The sequence below is a fragment of the Netta rufina genome, assembly GCF_964035555.1.
Source record: "Netta rufina genome assembly, chromosome: 1".
Taxonomy (NCBI): Eukaryota; Metazoa; Chordata; class Aves; order Anseriformes; family Anatidae; genus Netta; species Netta rufina.
Window position 1 is genome coordinate 111,365,925 of NC_140123.1, and position 18,303 is coordinate 111,384,227.

Here is an 18,303-nt window from a genome sequence, read left to right on the forward strand (position 1 = left end):
AGTGAATGTGGAGCCCCATGAAAACACATAACATTTATTCCAAGGGACCCAATTAGCAACATGGAAGCAGGAGATATTTCTACCACAAGGAGGAACAGGACTGCAAAAGCATTTTCTAAAAAGGGAGGAATCTGAACTGCTATTTTAGATGTGATAGGTAGATGTTATACTTGGGTTTCTATTATTTCTGTTATCTGCGGTTATCTTAAGGTTACATTTCCCTCTAGAGTGCTGCTAGAACATTGTCCCCTCTTCTATCTGTCTTTGAGAAGTCCCTCTATTAACAATCTTGTGCTCTATACAACTTTCCACGTGTATTAGCCACGTACTTAGAGGCTGCTGAGGTTTCCAAATTTCACATTTTGCTGGTAGTTCTATTTTGTGCGCTTCACGTGATCAGTACACAAGAACAGAAGTTTAGCAAAGCCTACCTAACAATTTCTCTGACATCTTGCAAAGAACGTAAACTAACCTATTAATAGACATATTTAATAAAGGTAAGTAAAAACATTTCTTGATGTTTTCACACCCTCACTCAAAGGCCTCAGGAGAGGCGCACAAGAACAAAACTCAGGTCCAGGAAAAAACAACACAGCCAAAGAACAATTAATCATTTATTATACACAGTAAAACTTCACGGGAAGAACCACGGTTTTTCGCAAGGTAACTGTTATTTTAACCCATCACGCTCAGCAGAGCGGGCTGCCCCTCAGGCTGCGCACCCAGCCCCTCACCGTGCCGCCCCGCCGCCATTTTGTGGCGGCCGCCGAGCGCCTTCCCCGGCCCCGCCCCGCGCAGCGGCCGCGTGCCCGGGAGGGTGAGCCCGGGGGTCCGGGGGGAGCGGAGCCGGCGGGGGGCGGCTGATGGCGGCGGGGGGGGACCGCCCAGCAGCCTCCCCGCCGGCAGCAGGGGGACATTGGGGCAGCCCCGCCGCCTTGCCTGTCCCGGCTGCGGGGCGGGGCGGGAGGCAGCGTGGGGTGCCGGGTGCCGGGGCGGGAGGCAGCGTGGGTGACCCCCTCGGGGGGTGAGGGGGCGCCAGGAGACGCCCCGGTGCTCCGGGGGTCGTCAGAGCGTGGCCCTGGGGCTGTGCCCGCTGCTGGCGGTGCCCCTCGCGGCTGGGGGCTGCCCCCTTGGCGTGGCCGCACGTGTGAGCACTGGCTGGGATCCGCGGCTGGCCCTGCAGCGCGGTTTTCCATGGTTTTTTTTTTTTTTTTTTTTTTTTTCCCTTCTGGAAAAAGTTTAATGGTACCCACACGTGGCAGCGCGGCCGTGGGAAGCAGCAAGGCTGTGTGGCCTAAGAATAGCTGTGACCAAGTTTTTCTGCCAGAGCCCCCCCATGCTGTGCTTTACAGGCCTGAGCTCAGAAGCAGGGCTCAGTTCTCCCTATATTTAACCATAAACAGGTGTGTGATTGGGAAAATACTGATGCGAAATAACTCCTGTCTGAAGCCAGAAGTGGTCAGCTCTGTTGTGTTTTTCTGGCTTGTTCCAATAAGCCACCAAAACATGGCAGCGCAGCACGCTGTGTAAAGGCAGCCTGTTCTGTGAGCAGCACTCACCGGGATTTAACTTAGAGGCTGGGCGTGAGCATGAGGCTGACAGGATGGATTTAGGTCTGGGATACAAATAGGGCAATTTGGTCTTGGTTGCATTTGTGTTGCTGGTGTTTGGGAGTGTGAGCGCAAAATCGCAATGCCTGCAGCATCGCCAGAGGTTGCTAGCAGCAGTGGGCTAACCTTCAGTCCTTTTGAGCATTCCCGTTTCTTGCTGAGGGCTGTGGCTTGCTGCAGCGAGGAGTGTCCAGTGGTGACGTGGATTCCCTCTTGCTGGACTTTGGTGACCCTCAGTTACTGCTGAGGCACAGGAGTTATGGATGAAACACTTCACTAGGGAGTTGGTGTAGCAGTGAGGATGTCCTGCATGCAGCTGTGTAGGAAAACTTTGCACTGTGCGTGCACACCAGAACTAGAGTTTGTTTTGTGATAAGGATTCTGCGTAAAAAGCATGAGATTGTTTACTTTTGGGAGTAAAGCTGTCATTTTCAAAATGACATTTGCCAAATGAAAGCTGCAGTATGCTGTAACTCCTTGCATGTTGGCTTCACAAACCTGCTCGGACAAGCCCAGGGTTAGCTGGGCTCAGCCAGCCCGGACTGAGCAGGCGTGCTGCAGTCCTGGAGGGCTTGGTGCTGGCTCGTTGTCAGGATGCTTAACTCGGCTTCTCAGGCAGGGTTCAGCTCTGCCTGGGGCTTTGAGCCACTCAGAGGGATGAACTGCTGGTGCTGATGTAAACTTTAATGCAAGTATGTCTGTATGTACTATGGTGTTAGACTTACCGTTACTTGAGTTTTGCCTTAACTTTCCTGAAAACTTGGCAGATACGCCCTTTGTGAATTACCTTTTTAATTTTTTTACATAATGATATATGGACATATTGTCTATCTTGAGAAAAAAAAACAAACAAAACACTGACACAAATTAAGTGACTTACAACTTTTAAATTAAATGTGTGCAATTTGGGGAAAAAAGTCTTTTTATTCTACACAAACCACAAAGTTTGACAGCTGTACAAAGATGGAAGCAGAACCTTGTAATTTTAGTTTTCACTGTAATTGCACAGCATCAGCAGAAAGCCCTAAAAATATTCCCTCCCTTCTGTAGACTTAGTTTAGCCAGAGCTGGCCATCACAGTATAGAGACGGGGACAGATGTGTACCGTTGTCACTGTGTGCTGACAATGACTACACCTGCAGCATGTGCTTCTTTCCAACATTGGTGTCTTTCAAGGATGTGTAATAGGGTCCCAATTTCTCATTCTGTCCCCTCTTCACCCTTTTTGCAAGTTATCAGTAAAGCTCTTACATCTGAGGTGGTTTTTAAATGCATCTATTGCTGCAGAAGACCAGTCTACCAAGGGCTCTTTTTGTGGGTGGATTTCCATATTTATAAAGATCTCATGTGTGTGGCCATTTGGATTCATTGTGTCTATTTTTTATTATAAACTCAGGTGTGGGATTTGAACTTCTGTGAGCCACAGCTTCCAGTAGAGTCCTTTGGAGTTTGCTGAGGATCTGAGAGTGGATTGGAGGCAGCTTGGAACAAATAGTGAGCATCTGAAAGCAGAGCCATTCCCGGGGTACTCTTGTTTGCCTACTTACACTGGAGAAGGCAAGAGGAGCTGCTCAGGTCCCTCAAGGTTGTGCTGCTGGTTGACTGTTCTTTCTCTCTCTCCCCTCTTGAACAGGAACATGCCCAAGAAAGGAGGGAGGCAAGCTGAAATGGGAAAAGAAATGCAGGTGCAGTGTAAACGAGCAAAGGTGGAAGCAGCTTGTTCGCTGGCAGTCATGAGTTTCGAGAGCCCGGACAGCCTTTTTGGAAGCCTGATCTCTCCCATCAAACCGGAGGTGTTTTTCAGGGAGTATTGGGAACAAAAGCCACTGCTTGTTCAGAGAAATGATCCCCTGCTGGCTGCTTATTACCAGTCTCTCTTCCAGCTGCCAGATTTGAAGGAACTGTGCAGCCAGGGTCTGTATTATGGGCGTGATATAAATATCTGCAGATGTGTGAATGGAAAAAAGAAAGTTTTAAATAAAGAAGGCAAAGTGAATTACATGCAGCTGAAGAAGGACTTTGACCAGAAAAAGGCAACGATACAGTTTCATCAGCCTCAGAGATTTAAGGTTGGGTCATTTCATGCATTTGAATATAATTAATACATGTTTTATAATGCAGCATATTTTGCTTGACACATACTTGACATAGCTTTTTCTCTGTCCCCAGTAAATCCAGGTGAAGCAGCTCACATCAGTGACCTGCTGAAACCTACACAGGAACTGTATTAAAAGACAGTTTATACTTCTGCACTGCCCATCACGTTTCAGTGGTCTGCAGTAAGAACAAATCTGACTTATGCTGTAAAATTAAGTATTACTTTTTAAAAATTTGCTTTATCACATACAAATTCAGAAAGATCTAAGTTCACAAAATTGATGATTATCTATCTATGCCTGCTTAAATTATCCTTTCTGCCCCATTGTTCTGCAAATGGAGCATTTATGCCAAATTCCTTTAACGGAAGACAAGGTGTGAGATAGTGTAAAAGATTTGCAGGACATTTTGCAATTCTTGATAAAGGATTGGGCTTTGAATTGCACCACAGATGTGAACCACTGCAATTTTGGTGATTGCCTTTTCTTGTTCTTTTTGATGCTTTTGCAATCTTCATGCATTCAGAACGAGGCAGTGGGTGTCTGCACGGTTGTATAAAGGACTTGGGTGTTTATACTTGGATCGAGTAGTCCTTTTTTTGTCCCATGGTGTCAATGCAAGTTAATTACAAAGTGGTCTGTAAGGACTCAAATATACGGCTGTATCAGTATTGTTAGCTGATCTCAGGTCAAGTGCCATTGGCATTTCCAGTGACAGGGGCATTTGCAGTTGAGCTGTTGTATGATTTATGCTGAAATGTAGAGCTCGAGCTGAACGTGCATAAGTTCTGGCTGAAGTTACCCTTGCATGGCTCGGGTAGTTTGGCATCCTTTCCTACGAGAGTCATCACTTTGGTGCATTACCTGTCACATGTCAAGCATGGGTGAGTAAGGTTTGTTCTTCAATATGCCCACACAATTAATAAACAAACATGCTTTTGAAAGGAAGTTCAGAGAAGAAACTTTCGGAGTTAATGAGAAAAACCTGTTCTGAGAAGAAAATGAAAAACAATCAAAGCGGAGTTTGGGCAGGGAGCACTGCCAGCCTCAGCCACGGCTCACATGCTGGTTACTTCATAAGTTAAACCCATGATGAGGCTGGGGCTTAGCTCCAATGCTTTGTGCCTTCTGTACTGTGTCTATTAAAAACATTGCACCTGAGCTTCTTGTACTGAATATGTGACTGGCTCATAGCTTAATGTTAGATCTGAGGTGCATTCTTTAAAAATCTTTGGGGAGCTCTGTTATTAAATATTTGCTCAAATCCCTTGTTGAATTGAGTAATAAGCTAAAGTATTTTGCTGCAGTAAGACATGCTTGTTTATATTTTCTTCTTTTTCTTTCCCCCAGTACCTTGTACTTATCCTGACCTTTGCTATAACTATTTGAAAATTAGATTCAAGTAACAATTTGTAAAGCATTAGTCGCTTTATTCTTGAAAAGTGCAGAATTTCAGCACCTTGATTCTGCCTAGCTAAACTTAGCAGATGACTTAAAACTTCTGTGGGCTAACTATTAGAGTTCCTTTGTTCCTTTTTTTTTTTTTTTTTTTTTAAATTGCAGCATGTATTAACTAACATGCATGAGTGATAGCAGCGGGAGAATTAAGTCTTATCAGTCTTCTTCAGCATCTGTTATGATGGTACCTCAGTAGCTTTGTGCTTTGAAGGTTTTCAAAAGCATCTCTTGGCATGAATCTGTTAAATTTTAATACATATATTTCAGTTGTGGAGGAGCAAAGTAGTTTTAATAGGTTGAAAGGTACTTTCAAAGTAAAGAAAGATTCTTGCTTTGAATTACAAACCTGTGGCTTATTCCACAAACAAATGTCCTGATATCTACACTACATACACCGCAAAATCTCAGAGGCATATAAAAAAAACAACAAGTCAGAGATACTTTATCTCCTTGATTACGTACCTGCAGAGTGTTGCTTGGTTTCTGTTGCAACTGGAGGCATTGGAAGTAGGTCTCTAACCTTTGTACACTCTCTTTGATGCTAGCTAATATAATGCAAGTCATGCATGTGTTTATTGTATTAAGATGCTTTGCAGTTTGTGGGATGATGGTTGGTTTCTTTTCCTCTATATCTAGCCCTTTTTTGGTTTTAAAACCTAAAGACAGCAGAGGGAAGAGAGTAAACACCAATGCTATGTAGCACGTGTGGTAGCATGTAGCACTCCTTGGCTTACTGATTACCTTTACGGCAGATCTTTGCTTCTGCAGTGCTAGCTTTCTGCAGGGACACCTTTCTACCCTGGCAGCAAGTACTCATTGCTTCCACCTTCCCAGCCTCTGCCTCCCAGTTATTTCTGTGGGATTTTGGTAATTCCCTAGAAGAACCTCCCAGGCAACAAGGCAGGCTAACAGGCTGGGAGACAGCCCAGCTTGGCTGAGCTGTTCGCTAGTAACATCATCCTTTCTCTCTAAAGGAGGAGCTCTGGAAGATTCAGGAGAAGCTGGAGTGCTACTTCGGGTCCTTGGTTGGGTCAAATGTGTACATTACTCCGCAGGGCTCACAGGGCCTTCCCCCTCACTACGACGATGTTGAGGTAGGACAGCACAACCTCAGCTGTGAAGCTGTGCAGGGGGTTTTGCTAGTGGCAGTGGATACCTCTCACTGTTTTTTTGTTTGTTTGTTTGTTTTCCCCTCCCCTCACATAAACTAATATTATAGAAAAATGTTTCTCCACTTATGGTAAGTGATTGCAAGTGTTTCAGTATGGTTGTTGGTTTTTTTTTTTTTTTTTTTTTTTTTTTTTCCCCCCTCTGAAATTTCACTGAAAAGGTACTGAGGTATCTAATGGTAATATCATAATATCATATCAAGGTCTGGTATCATACCAAGGCCTGGTATTTTCTTTAGATGAAAAGAAAACTTGTTTTGCCAGCTGCAGAAACTTTCTAGCACCTTCTTTTCGTTTTCACTTCATTCTGACCCCCAAGAATCTAGAAATCCATTTTTCCTTTACAAAGTACTTGCAATTTTTCACTGGAAGCAGCCTGGTGGTACTGGTTTCCATTTGCTGGGCCTGCTTATTTTAAGAAGTTACTGGTATAATGGAGTCCTGTGGTCCAAATGCATTTCAGATTAGCTTCTAAAAGAAACACTCAAATAACTACTGGATTTAAAAAGCACATCTTGAAGTTGGACTTTCACACCATTTTTTTCCCCATTAACTACATTTGGAGTTTTATTTTCCTGCGTGTTCTGGCATGTGTCATCAGCCCCTAGCTCACACCGTCCCCATGGTGTTTATGACACTGCCAATGATTGGTGGTTAGACCTGTATCACCTAATATTTTGAATATCCGTGTGGTTGATACTACTTTTAAGTTAGTCATGCAGCACCTTTTTTAAATCATTGGGAGAAACAGGGATTTCCAGGTGCCTACCTTAGGATAAAGCAGATCTTACGTTGCAGCTCTTCTCCTCATCTCTAAGTAGAGCCTAAAAAAATATGTTGAGTGTGAATTTCTAGATTGTAGGCACCTAATAATTCAGCCTGTGTCCCTTCTGTTTGCTTTCTGTCTCTGATTTCTGGCATCCTTCCACAGACTTTCCAAGTAAGACGATGGCTTGACATTTCGGATTAGTTGAATGTGTGAGGGGGAGGCAAGGCTTCACTGTGCATTTGGTCTTTTGCAGGTGTTCATCCTTCAGCTAGAAGGCGAGAAACACTGGCGGCTCTATAAACCAACGGTGCATTTAGCTCGGGAGTATAACGTTGAATCAGAAGATAGGATTGGGAAACCCACACATGAATTTGTATTAAAGGTATTGTAAGTGAATTGCTTTAACTGGTCTGAGCTGTAATTGCCTGAAAAGTAGTTATATTTGAAATGGTCCTTTTCTTGAAAACAGTACTTCCAGTTCTCGTGGCTGTGAAATTGAGAGCAGGGTTGGTGCACAAAACACTCTGTTAGAAATTTAGGCTGTAGTTGTCTAACTATCCTACCATTTCACAAAAGGTATCATTTGCTTTAGTATTTAAATAATGGACCAAGAAACCAGTTCTTTCTGGAAATTGTTTAGTATTTTGTAAGTTGGGCACCAGGAATCCTGGTTGATGTTTGTGGAGTTCCATGCAGAAAAAGCATTGTTTTTAATATGGTTATGAAGTGGTTTATGCTGTTACATGCTGTCTGCAATCAGTCGGTCTGATCCATCTGTGCTCTAAGACTTAAAGCTTTCCAAAGTTTGTCACTGTTTTGGTGAATTGGATTTAAATATTATAGCTGACCGATAAATAGAAGCATGAACTAAAAAACATATTAACTTGATGTATTGTTTTTTTATTTTTCCAAACCTGAAAATCAAGTGTTTGGCAGTTGTTTTTTTATTTTTCTTTCTAAATAGAACATTTCACAAAGATTGATTAATTCAACCCTTTCAACAGCAGCATTTCTGTTTTACATATTTGTACTTTAGAAGTGTGTTACTTACCCAACAGGTAGGGCTGCTCTGTTTTGGAAGCCTTGTTAGTTTCTCCACCTTGTGTCCTTGTCTCTGCAAGGTCCCTGCTCTTTCCTGTTTTCAGACTTGCCTTTGGAAGTAGTTTAGGAAGAGTAGTTTAGGTTTGATATGATACTGATCTTCCTGGCCATGGAGTTTGACAGATGGTAATTTTCAGTTGTCAGGATGTATTGGTTGATGCAAAGTCCAGTAAATTACGGTTCATTTTTTTCTTTCTGGAACATGTTGGGTAGGACTCAAGTGCCTTTGATTTTTATGGAATAATGCAGTATTGCACAAGGCATTGTACAGGAATTATTGCAGTGAAAATACTGGCCTCTGGCCCTGAAGAGGGCTTCAAAATGTTCCAAGTTTTTATTTTACTTTTGTGTTTGGTGTTGGTTCCTGCCTGCCTTTTCTTTTGGTTATCTGTACGACAGTCTCTGACAGGAATGTATAGACTGGTATTTCCTCCCTAAACATCTTCTAAAATATTTCCCTTCTCCTTTTTTAACATTTCTGCTTTCCGTTCATGGGCAGCTTAGAACAAATGGACTGGTCAGAGGCTGTATTGGAGTTCTTCTCCCCTTCTCTGAGAAACTGGTAGCTGAATGAGCGTGAAGGCATGCTAGTTGGTTTAGGAGGTCCCAAACCACATTTTGTCTTGGTGACTCTTCATCAGGCCGTGGACACGGCTGGCTTGTTACTGGTGTCAAGCACAGAGCTTATGTGTCAGTGGCTATCTGTCCTTCATGAATGATTTCCCATTTACTTTGCTGATACCCCTGCCTTCATCTAGTTCAGAAGTAAGAAGATGACAAGGTGATCAGAATCTCATTGTGTCTCTTGGGAAATGCTCTGCCCTTCTCTGGGAGTTGCGACCCATAGTCTATGAAGAATCTGGTCATTTTAATTGATGAGCGTTGTGCTTGTTGGTTCACTTAAGCTGATGAGACTACCAAGCTGATAAGAAGAACAGGAGTTGCACTGCAGTGAAAGCTGCTTTGAACAGTGATGGTCCTGGCCTCTTTTAGGATGAGCAAATATAAGGAACAGTAAAATTAAAATGGAATCAGATTTCACTGTTGTTGCCGTATGAACCTTCTCATTGACTATGCTATACAGCTACATAGATGTTTATAGGAGAAGCTACAATTAACTGATTTTTTCCTTCTTGGAGGCAATTTGGCATGCTGCATACTTCTCTCTTACCTTGATTTCCTAATCTAAATTTTTATCTATGTGGAAATTTAATTTAGATAGGTAAGAAAGAAGTTAGGGAGGGGAAAGGTTGTACTTTTTTTTAAGTGCTTTAACTGAGAATTTCAGACAATAGTATTGCAACAAACTGCAATCTTTATAGAATATTTGGCCTTTCTTGTGGATACTGACCTTTTCATTTGACATGATCTGACTGGATTCACATCACACTGCTTCTCTGCTAGCCCAGTGTTTTGTCAGCATGTTCATCTCAGCTGTGGCTTTGACCCCTTTATGCAGCTAAGCTGGAATGTGCATGTTCTGTACTGTTACCAGCTGGCTGTGTGCTTTCGGACAGGTACATCGTAAATAGTAGTAGTAAGTTGGGGAGTTCAAGGTATCAGACTTTCTGGCATAGGGTGCTTTATATTATTAAAATGCACTATGGAGGATCTCCCTATTTTGTGATTAAAAAAAACAGAAACAAACCACATTGCCAGTCCGTCTGCTCAGAAAGTATTTCCCCTATTTTACAACAGCGCGGTAAGGTTTGATGAGGTGCCCTAATCATACCGATTCTTTTCATTTTCTTGCAGCCTGGTGACTTGCTGTACTTCCCAAGAGGGACTATTCACCAAGCTGACACTCCTCCTGGGATGTCTTATTCCACACACGTGACCATCAGTACCTACCAAAACAAGTAATATTTATTTATTTATTTATTTATTTATTTATTTTCTAAAAAGTGGCTTTTCTGATAATGGCTTTCATCTGCCAGGCAATGTGTGTGAATAGTACAGGCCTGAAAACAGTGTTCCAAAGAAGTGAGGTCTTGTTAAAACAAAACCTAGTAATGAACATTGCTTAGTTCTTTTCTGCGTTCATTCTATTTAGCCCTTGTTTTCTGTGACTAATACAGGGATAGCGTATGTTATTTTCCTCCTAGAAATATGGTGGAATGGAACATGATTGGGTACCCCACTACTATATCTGTTCCCTGCAGTTACTAACAAAATCTAAGCCAGTATTCAGGTAGCTGTGATTGAAGTTTTGGAGGCTGGGGGCAGGAGAGGAGGGAAACACTTCTGTGAAGTGGCCTGTTTACGAGGTTTTTCTGCAGCAAACTCTGTGCATTTTAATGGGTTATTTTATTATTTACCAGCAGTAGACTTTACTATGGAAGATAATGTTACAAAATACAAAAGTAAACTCATTGTTGTGTTTAAAAATATGTCATCGGTGGCTGAAATTATTGTTCATTTCATAAACTAGAGAAAGAGTCATGGGTTATTCCTTTCATCTTGTTCTCTCTTACATTTTGTAGTCACCCACGCCTGTTCTGACAGACTTGCTGCAAATTCTTTCTTCGCATATATTTTCTACTTATCTGTGTTTTTAATCTCCCTAGCACATGCGTGCAAGTCAGGTTTCCTTTGACACACATCTATATGTAATGCTTGTGCCCACTGAAACCTTTCATCACACAGGGAAATACTGCTGTGACCTAATCAGCTTCTCTCAGATGCTGGCCTTGGAGTTATTGGCCAGTTAGGAATTGGGAAGGATTTCTGTTAGCCACAAAATTGGGCAGAACAAGTTTGGGCATACTCTAGATGATCGTAAGATGTTATTTTTAACCACCAGATGTACCATGTTATAAACCTAGGATGTCCGTACTGCTGGTAACTCTTAATGTGGTTGTGTTGGAGGGAAAATTAAGGTTAAGATGCTCAGAGGAGTGTCTTCATAAAAAATGGGTTCTACTGATTTTAATTTACAATATTCTATTGAGAAGGCAAAACAAAACAAAAGTTACTTGCTGTAAGTATTGATGGCCATTGGAAAGAGTGTTTGAGTTTATTTATAATATAGGTGGCAGTGTTAGTGCTGAGCTGCTTCGGCTAAGTGTGATGGCACACCCAAACTGATCGGCTGTGAGTGGCTTCCAGAAATCCTTCCCTCTCAGTGTGTAGCCAACAGTGGAATGGTTGAGTGGAGAAGATCTATTTAAAAATAAATAAATAATAAAAACTCCCTTAAACGAGACTATAATAAGTCATACTTTCTCAGATAGTAATGGCACCAGACATAGGTAGGAGAAAGCATGCCTCTTTTATTTCAGTGCAGCTATTTTAGTAATTTTTTTTTTCCTTCCTGTCCTACAGCTCTTGGGGAGACTTCTTACTGGATGCAATTCCTGGCCTTGTGTTTGATACTGCAAAAGAAGATGTGGCTCTGCGGACAAGCATACCAAGGCAACTGCTCATGGTAAATAGGTGGGACTCAGGGAGAAATAGTGCGTCCAGCTGAAACTTTAGTACTGAAGAAAGTGAGTATCTTACTGATCTGCTGTGAGAGCTCAGTGCAGTGGTACTGTCTTGTCTTGCAGCAAAACCACTTTTGAAGACTTCAGGATGAGTGTCCTGAGGTTTGGTGCAGCTGAAGCAATGCGTATTGGTTAATATCACAGTGTCCTTGTATGGCTCGCTTCCTTCTCAAAGCAACATTATTTGCTTTGGAGCTGTCAGACAGGTGTAGTTTCCATCAGGTCAAACTTTTGACTCTTTAAAAAGTTAGTGGAGCTGTAAATTGTTCTGTGTCCTTTTTATGGTTGTCTAGTTGTGAAAGAGAGAACACATCTCTCTTTCAGGTACACTTGCAAGCCGTTTAGCATTGCAGTTAGTCTCATGGTGAGGAAAACTGAGCATCAGCTTATGTGTGTGAACAGCTCAGCTCATGTGGAAGGTGTAAAATAAACATTTGATGTTCTGGGAGTAAATTTTGTTACCCTTTCAAAAGATAAAAGAGAACTGTCCAGATCATCACTGCATCTCTTTCTCCTTAGGAGAAGCTATTTAAGCTAAACTCTGTTGATCTTAAATTCATGTGAGATCAACTCTGTCTGAATATTCAGCAGGTGGATATAGCAGACTCAACAAAAAAACTGAGCAGCATTTTGAGAATGCTTGCAGACCGCCTGGAAAACACCAGAGAGCTGAGATCATCTGACATGAAGAAGGATTTCATTATGAACCGTTTGCCACCTTACTTGGGATGCGATTCTGATCCTTTAACTCCAGGTAGGTTTTGAGGTTTACCACATCTTTATTCCCTTTGTTGATGTTGTGGTGGAGCTGTTGCTAACTCTGCCTTTTATGATTTTTGTGTATTATGGTAGGCAAAGATTGGAGTCTAGCGTGAGCTTCGTGTTTGAGACAGATGTTGAAGCATAGCTTAACAGGAAATGTAGCCACAAGAAGATGGCTAGGAGAGTAGGGCCAATTTACACCATTTATATGGTTTCCATCCTTTCTAATGAAGATTTTTTTTTCTTAGGTGGGAAGTTGCCCAAATTAGATAGCCAAATCAGACTGCAGTTTAGGGATCATGCTATAATTACAGTGGAGCCCGATCAAGAGAATTCTGTAAGTATAAGGAAGGCACCCCTCTGCACTTCGGGTGTGTGGGGATGTTGCCGAGTGTGAAAGGTCTTGCACTGTTGTACTGGTCTGTCTGAAAGGGTCCTGCAATTACTGCTTAGCTGGACAATGCATTCTATTAGGATTTGGTAGGAGATCGTGGGGTTGCTGTCAAGCAGTAATACGGCATGTTCTTGCCTTCTGGAGGAGATCTACAGAACTAAATTTATCCTGTGATTCTGCATGGCAGGTGCATGATCTTCATCTGAGGTTAGATGGGATGGATCACTACCACTACTAAATGGTCTGTACAGCTCTTGATAACAGATTTTTTTAATTATTTATTTTATTCTTTGTGTTCAAGAGCACAAATAGGTTTCCTCAGAAGGGGGAATTCTACCGCAGCTGCTACAGGCTGTATATGTGCTTAGTCTTCACCTCTGAGTTGTCTTTATCTCTAAGCTGGTGCCTGTGAAAACAAAACTGTTCCATAAAATAGCTGCTGGTATCTTGGATTATGTTGTGTCCAGTCTGCTTCTTAGCTATGAAGGTTTGTGATACGAATTTGAAAAAGTTATTGGAGAAAACTGTCTGACTGCTCCAGAATTTTAGACTTCAGACTTCTACAGAATTACTTTATAGTGGTCTTAATTGAAAAACAAACAAACAAACAAACAAAAAACAAACTTAGGACATCTTGTACAATTTTTTTTTATGAGTAAAATGTTTCCCAGTGAGAAAAAAAACATAGCATAACTTTTTCTGATTTTCTTCCTCCATGTTGTTTGTGTCTGTATTACTGTGAGAATATGTGGGTTTTAGAAGCTCTGTTTTGCAATTGTTGATGCAACTCCTTTTGATGTCATACAGATAAATCTGAATGAGATCACATGGAGAAGACTTGTGTCCTCAAATTCTCAGTGAGTTTTGCCCACAGAGCACTGAATTGGCTTGCACAACTTTAACCAAGGAATGCTAGAGATGATTTTTAAGAGACAGACTGGTATGATGGAAACCTAGCGATATGAACTCCTCCATTAAGACCTTCTAGGAGGTGCACCTTAAATGGCACTTGAGTCCAGCAGAGGCATTATTAAGGCAGAAGAGAAAAGGCTTTAAACTTTTCCATAAATGTTTTGTAGACTCCCTTATTTCTGTCATAGCTTACTGTTGGATCATTCTGTTAGGAAGGTGAATTCCTTTTCTTGATACTAGAGTGGACTCCAGAGTTAGGAAGATAATACTGTCACTTAAGTGTGATGAATTTGAGGATGTGGACCATACATAATTATTTTCTTCCTGCTGTCTCTTAGGATGAAGTTCGCAGAGAGATGGTGTATGTGTACCATTCTTTAAAGAACAGGAGAGAAACTCACATGATGGGGACAGAAGATGATGATACTACCACTGAGGAAGGCATGTCACAGGTTTGTTCCCCACTTCATTTTTACTTCATTTTTTTAATATGGGCACATGTGCACGCACTGTGGTGTCCTGTTGGGTTTTGCTGCAGATTTCTTTTGCATGCCTTGAGTTATGTCCTAGGTAAAGTAGCGATATGCTAGCACGTGTTCTGTAGTGGCAGGGGGTCACTGTATCTTCCACAGGACAGTGTGTTTATGTCAGTTTGAAATGATGTTAGCCTCTCTATGCCCTGTTATGTAGTGCAAGGTAAGTGTGCCCATTTTAGGGCAGTGTGGGAGGGTGGGTCAGCATCAGGACTAATGAGTTCAATCTTTTCCTGAAATGTAAAGAGGGAACTTCTGTTATTAATAAGGCTGCAGGTGGTTCTCCTTCATGCTTACAAAGGCTATATACAATATTTCTGAAGAATGGTTGCAAGCTTTGCATCTTTTTGTTCCAATTTATGATAGTGAGATGCTATTACATCAGGCTTGTAACCTGAACCTTGGATATAGGTTTCCACAAATAAACCTTAGAGGCAAAACTTGTCTAAGTAGCTGTAGCAAGGCTTTTTGCCTGTCAGTTACTTACTTTTTAAGGTAAATTTTGCTGAACATCTAGAGAAAACTGGTAACTTATACCAGCAGCTGCACAATATATGTAAGTCTTAGAATAGAGCTTTTTGCCCTTAAGGTCTCCAGCCATGGGAAGATGGGTCTTCTACCGTTCTGTCAAACTATTTCTAAAGATTGTGTGTAACAGAGAGAAAGAAAGAAACTTACGTCCTCTTCTAAAAATAATGCATAGGGTTAGGCAAGAGTGTATATTTCAGTTCAGAAGCCAGAAGGGGAAGACGTGTACCTTAGGTCTCTCTACATCAGTAAGAGGTGCTAGCACAGGTAACCACAGCTTCCATGTAAGAAGAGATTTCAGCTGTCTTTCTCTTAATAAAATTGGCAAGATGATACTAATCTTATGCAGGATGTGCTCAGAAATCCCAGTGTGAAGTGGGAAAGGAGCACCTGCTGATCAGTACCTATGTCTTAAACATTGTGTAATAATGGCCATGTTGTACTTAACTGAAGTGGTTTTTCTTTTCCTTTTTTTTCCTCCCAGCAGACTCATGGACTGCGTTTTCCTTTGTCATACTTTGATGCACTGAAGCAGATTTGGAGTGGCAGTACTGTTTATGTTAAAGAGCTTAACCTTACCTCTGATGCAGAGAAAGAAAACCTTGCCTTGTCACTATGGACTGAATGTCTAATTGAAGTTTTTTAATGCTTTTGTAAACTAGCTCCTCCTGGAAGCAGTATTTCTGGCCATTAAGAAGCTCTTGAAAGAAAGGCATATTCAGTTTCTTTTCTTTCCATCCAGCCCTTGGTTTGTAGTGCTGTCTAACAACACACTGCAATGTATGTGTGTACGCACATACATACAGGCTTTGCTACTTTCTGATGCTGAATGGTCTTTTAGTTTCCTTAGTGCTTTGGGAAAATGGTCATTGGGACAATAGGTAAGCTGCTCAGAAATGTTAATAGTGGAACAGTTTGTGTTACCTTTAATTGCCAGACTGTTAATACCCGTAGAAAAAATCTGTATCTCCACCAAAATTATTGATGTCTTACACTTCTTAGATAATGAAGTCCAATTTTAAGTACTCTAGTTCCTCGGGGATATTCTATGAAAAATCCCTTTGTCACATCTGTAAACAGCTCAATTTACTTTCCCCATGCTGTTGATTTTTTTAAAGATGCTAAGCCCTACTGCTTAGATGCTGTCACCTCTCGAATAAACAAATGTTTAATATTTAACCTGTGCCTTCTTAATCTGAAAGTAAACCAAACCGGTACCTGGCATCTGTATCTCTAGCACTCACCTGAGTGGGTTCCGGTGGCAGTATTGCAATTACCTTAATACTTTAAAACCTGCATTTAGTAAGCAAACCAATATAATGGCAGTCACTTATTGAATATACTTACTTAGTTCTGTTTTTTTGGCCAGTTGAAAAAAAATACTTGTCAGGAATATGCTTGATATCTATTAAAAACTATTATTGTGTTTTGATAAGTTGTTTTAAAAGAAACCAACAGGCAAAAGATTCCTCCTAAAAAGTTTTATACAATTAAAATGTACATGCTTAGCATTTTACATTCAAGATCTCTTAAGTACAAAAGCCTTCTTTACTTGGTTATATAACACTGGCACACCAAATATGATTTAGTTGTTCTTGATTTAAAAGACTAGAACTTTTTACACAGGCTTTAAAATTGCATATAGAAAGCAAGTCACGTGTAGAACGTGATATACTGACTTATATTAAAAAAAGCAAAACAAGTGCTTTAGTTGTAAAAATATATACATACATTTGGAAATCTGTTATTTAAACAGCAGATTTATGATAATTTTAGAATGTAAAATAGTAAGTTAAGTGCAAGTAGACTTTTTTTTTAAATAGTACTATATAGAATTCCATTTCATACAAAAATAGACATCCATATATTTTACTTCTGTGGCAAATAGGGTCATGGATTTTTACTTGCTTAAGGATGAATCCTGTTTGGGTGCACTGGAATAGTTACAGCTTTTGGAAACTAAAATAGCTTTGTTTTCCACTAATCTAAACTCTTTAAATAGTTATAGAAATACATACCCTGAATATACAAATAAGGAAAAATAATTACATATTCAATAAAGTAGATTAATTTAGTGACATGCAAAATGAAGATACCAGTGAACTAAGGGACTTCTATTCTACTTGAGGTGTTAACAGCCCTACAGGTGTCTGCAGTTCCTTATGTATTTGTCCGTGTTGAGTGAGGAACATGCTTATTACAAGCCTGCAACAACTGCAGTACAGTGAAGTATCTCTTTCTCCCTACCTTAAGTGACAGCAGGTGGGATGGCTGCATATTGCTGAAATTGAAGAATCTGAAAGCATGCTGGACTGGTCTTCATTAGCCTAATTCCTGCTCCTTTGATGAGCCAGAGGAACCTTAAAATAGTTGTTACACTGTTCTTTTGACATCAAGCAAGTTGGAATGCAGGCTGCTAGCACTTAGTGAGTTACCTTCTGAAGGAAGACATGGCTTCAAGAACAAATTATATTGTATTAAATTAGTCTATATACATGAAAACAAGCTAGAGTAAAATCATCACTGTTCTAAATTCAGTAAGCCCTTGTAGAAATCTAGCCTGACCCAAGATAGCTGATTCTCTTGATATATGCATCTATGCCTACGTTTAAAAGTGATCTTCAGGGATTACTCACAATTTCATGGGTTGGACACAGCCCATGGATCTGCAAAACAAGTTCTTAAATTTGGAAAGTTGGTCTTGCTAAAACAAATGAAGACAAAGGCCTACCAGTAACGTTAGGAAAGTAACAGTCAGACTCGTTATTGCCCCATTTCATATACTGAGCTGGGAATTCCAGTTCAAAGTTGTCTTTATGAACAAAATAAATTGCACTTTAGCAAGAGATGTGATTTGAGGTTCAGGATTGCTTAGAGCCTGAACTGTTTCCCTTGGGACATAAAAATCCAACTCAACCTCTATCAAGCTCGATAGTGCAGTCATACTTCTGTGAGCTTTCATCAGTTTTTGAGAGACAGGAAAAGACAATGTTTCTAAAGAGCCTTTTCCATATTATCTCTTGCAGTTCATATCCTGCAAAACTTCTGTCTAGCCTTCTGCATTTACTTTAATTCTTCAGATGAAGAGTAACAGCGACTTGGAATAGGAGAGGCCTCTAAAAGAATCAGCTCAGAGTACAGTCCCGGTGGAAAGACATTATTTAGCTCACCCTCACATCCTCCAGATTTGAGCAAAATCCATTTGGTTTTAGGAGTTGGTGCTTTGCACAAAGGAAAGCAGAGAGGATTTGCTGCATAAGGTTCCAGTGGTGCATGACTTCAGTAGTAGGCTTTTCCTCCAGGTGCTAAGAAACAACATAAGGTCCATCTGTGTGGTGGGTTTTACTCACAATATTTCAATGTCCCATTTTTGTGAATGTTTGTCCTCTACTGGCTGATTCATAATGATGTGATTCTTGTCATAATAATTGCCTCCTTAAAAACAAAACAAATTCATAAAGGCAAACCATTAAAAAAGAAAAGCTC

The 18,303-nt window shown here is 40.9% G+C and overlaps 2 protein-coding genes across 4 annotated transcripts in view; one reads left to right on the forward strand and one right to left on the reverse strand.

Annotated features, from left to right (window-relative positions):
• The first annotated feature begins 805 nt into the window (after nt 1-805).
• Nucleotides 806-16,088, forward strand: RIOX2 (ribosomal oxygenase 2). Of its 3 annotated transcripts, none has more exons than XM_084300030.1 (11): nt 806-817; nt 3,007-3,104; nt 3,244-3,679; nt 6,139-6,258; nt 7,356-7,484; nt 9,959-10,062; nt 11,528-11,630; nt 12,277-12,442; nt 12,699-12,787; nt 14,095-14,208; nt 15,302-16,055. In XM_084300030.1, the coding sequence occupies exons 3-11, from the start codon at nt 3,248-3,250 to the stop codon at nt 15,461-15,463; spliced, it is 1,419 nt and encodes a 472-aa protein (XP_084156156.1). In that variant the 5' UTR covers nt 806-817; nt 3,007-3,104; nt 3,244-3,247; the 3' UTR covers nt 15,464-16,055. The 3 variants fall into 3 exon arrangements, with proteins under 3 accessions (XP_084156156.1, XP_084156157.1, XP_084156155.1); XM_084300031.1 differs by lacking the exon at nt 806-817 and adding an exon at nt 1,014-1,403 and having other exon boundaries at nt 15,305-16,088; XM_084300029.1 differs by lacking the exon at nt 806-817 and adding an exon at nt 1,014-1,403 and having other exon boundaries at nt 15,302-16,056.
• Nucleotides 16,089-17,128: 1,040 nt separating this feature from the next.
• The window catches only part of CRYBG3 (crystallin beta-gamma domain containing 3), a 92,199-nt gene continuing 91,024 nt past the window's right edge, over nt 17,129-18,303 (reverse strand). The window contains exon 22 of the mRNA XM_084293191.1: nt 17,129-18,252. Within this exon, the coding sequence (XP_084149317.1) occupies nt 18,164-18,252 (89 nt within the window). The 3' untranslated portion in view covers nt 17,129-18,163. The remainder of the gene's footprint in view (nt 18,253-18,303) is intronic.

Coding starts and splice junctions, on each gene's coding strand:
- RIOX2 (XM_084300030.1), top strand. CDS start 3,248: ATGCCCAAGAAAGGAGGGAGGCAAGCTGAAATGGGAAAAGAAATGCAG. Junction 3,680..6,138: donor ATCAGCCTCAGAGATTTAAG/GTTGGGTCATTT, acceptor TTCTCTCTAAAG/GAGGAGCTCTGGAAGATTCA. Junction 14,209..15,301: donor CTGAGGAAGGCATGTCACAG/GTTTGTTCCCCA, acceptor TTTTCCTCCCAG/CAGACTCATGGACTGCGTTT.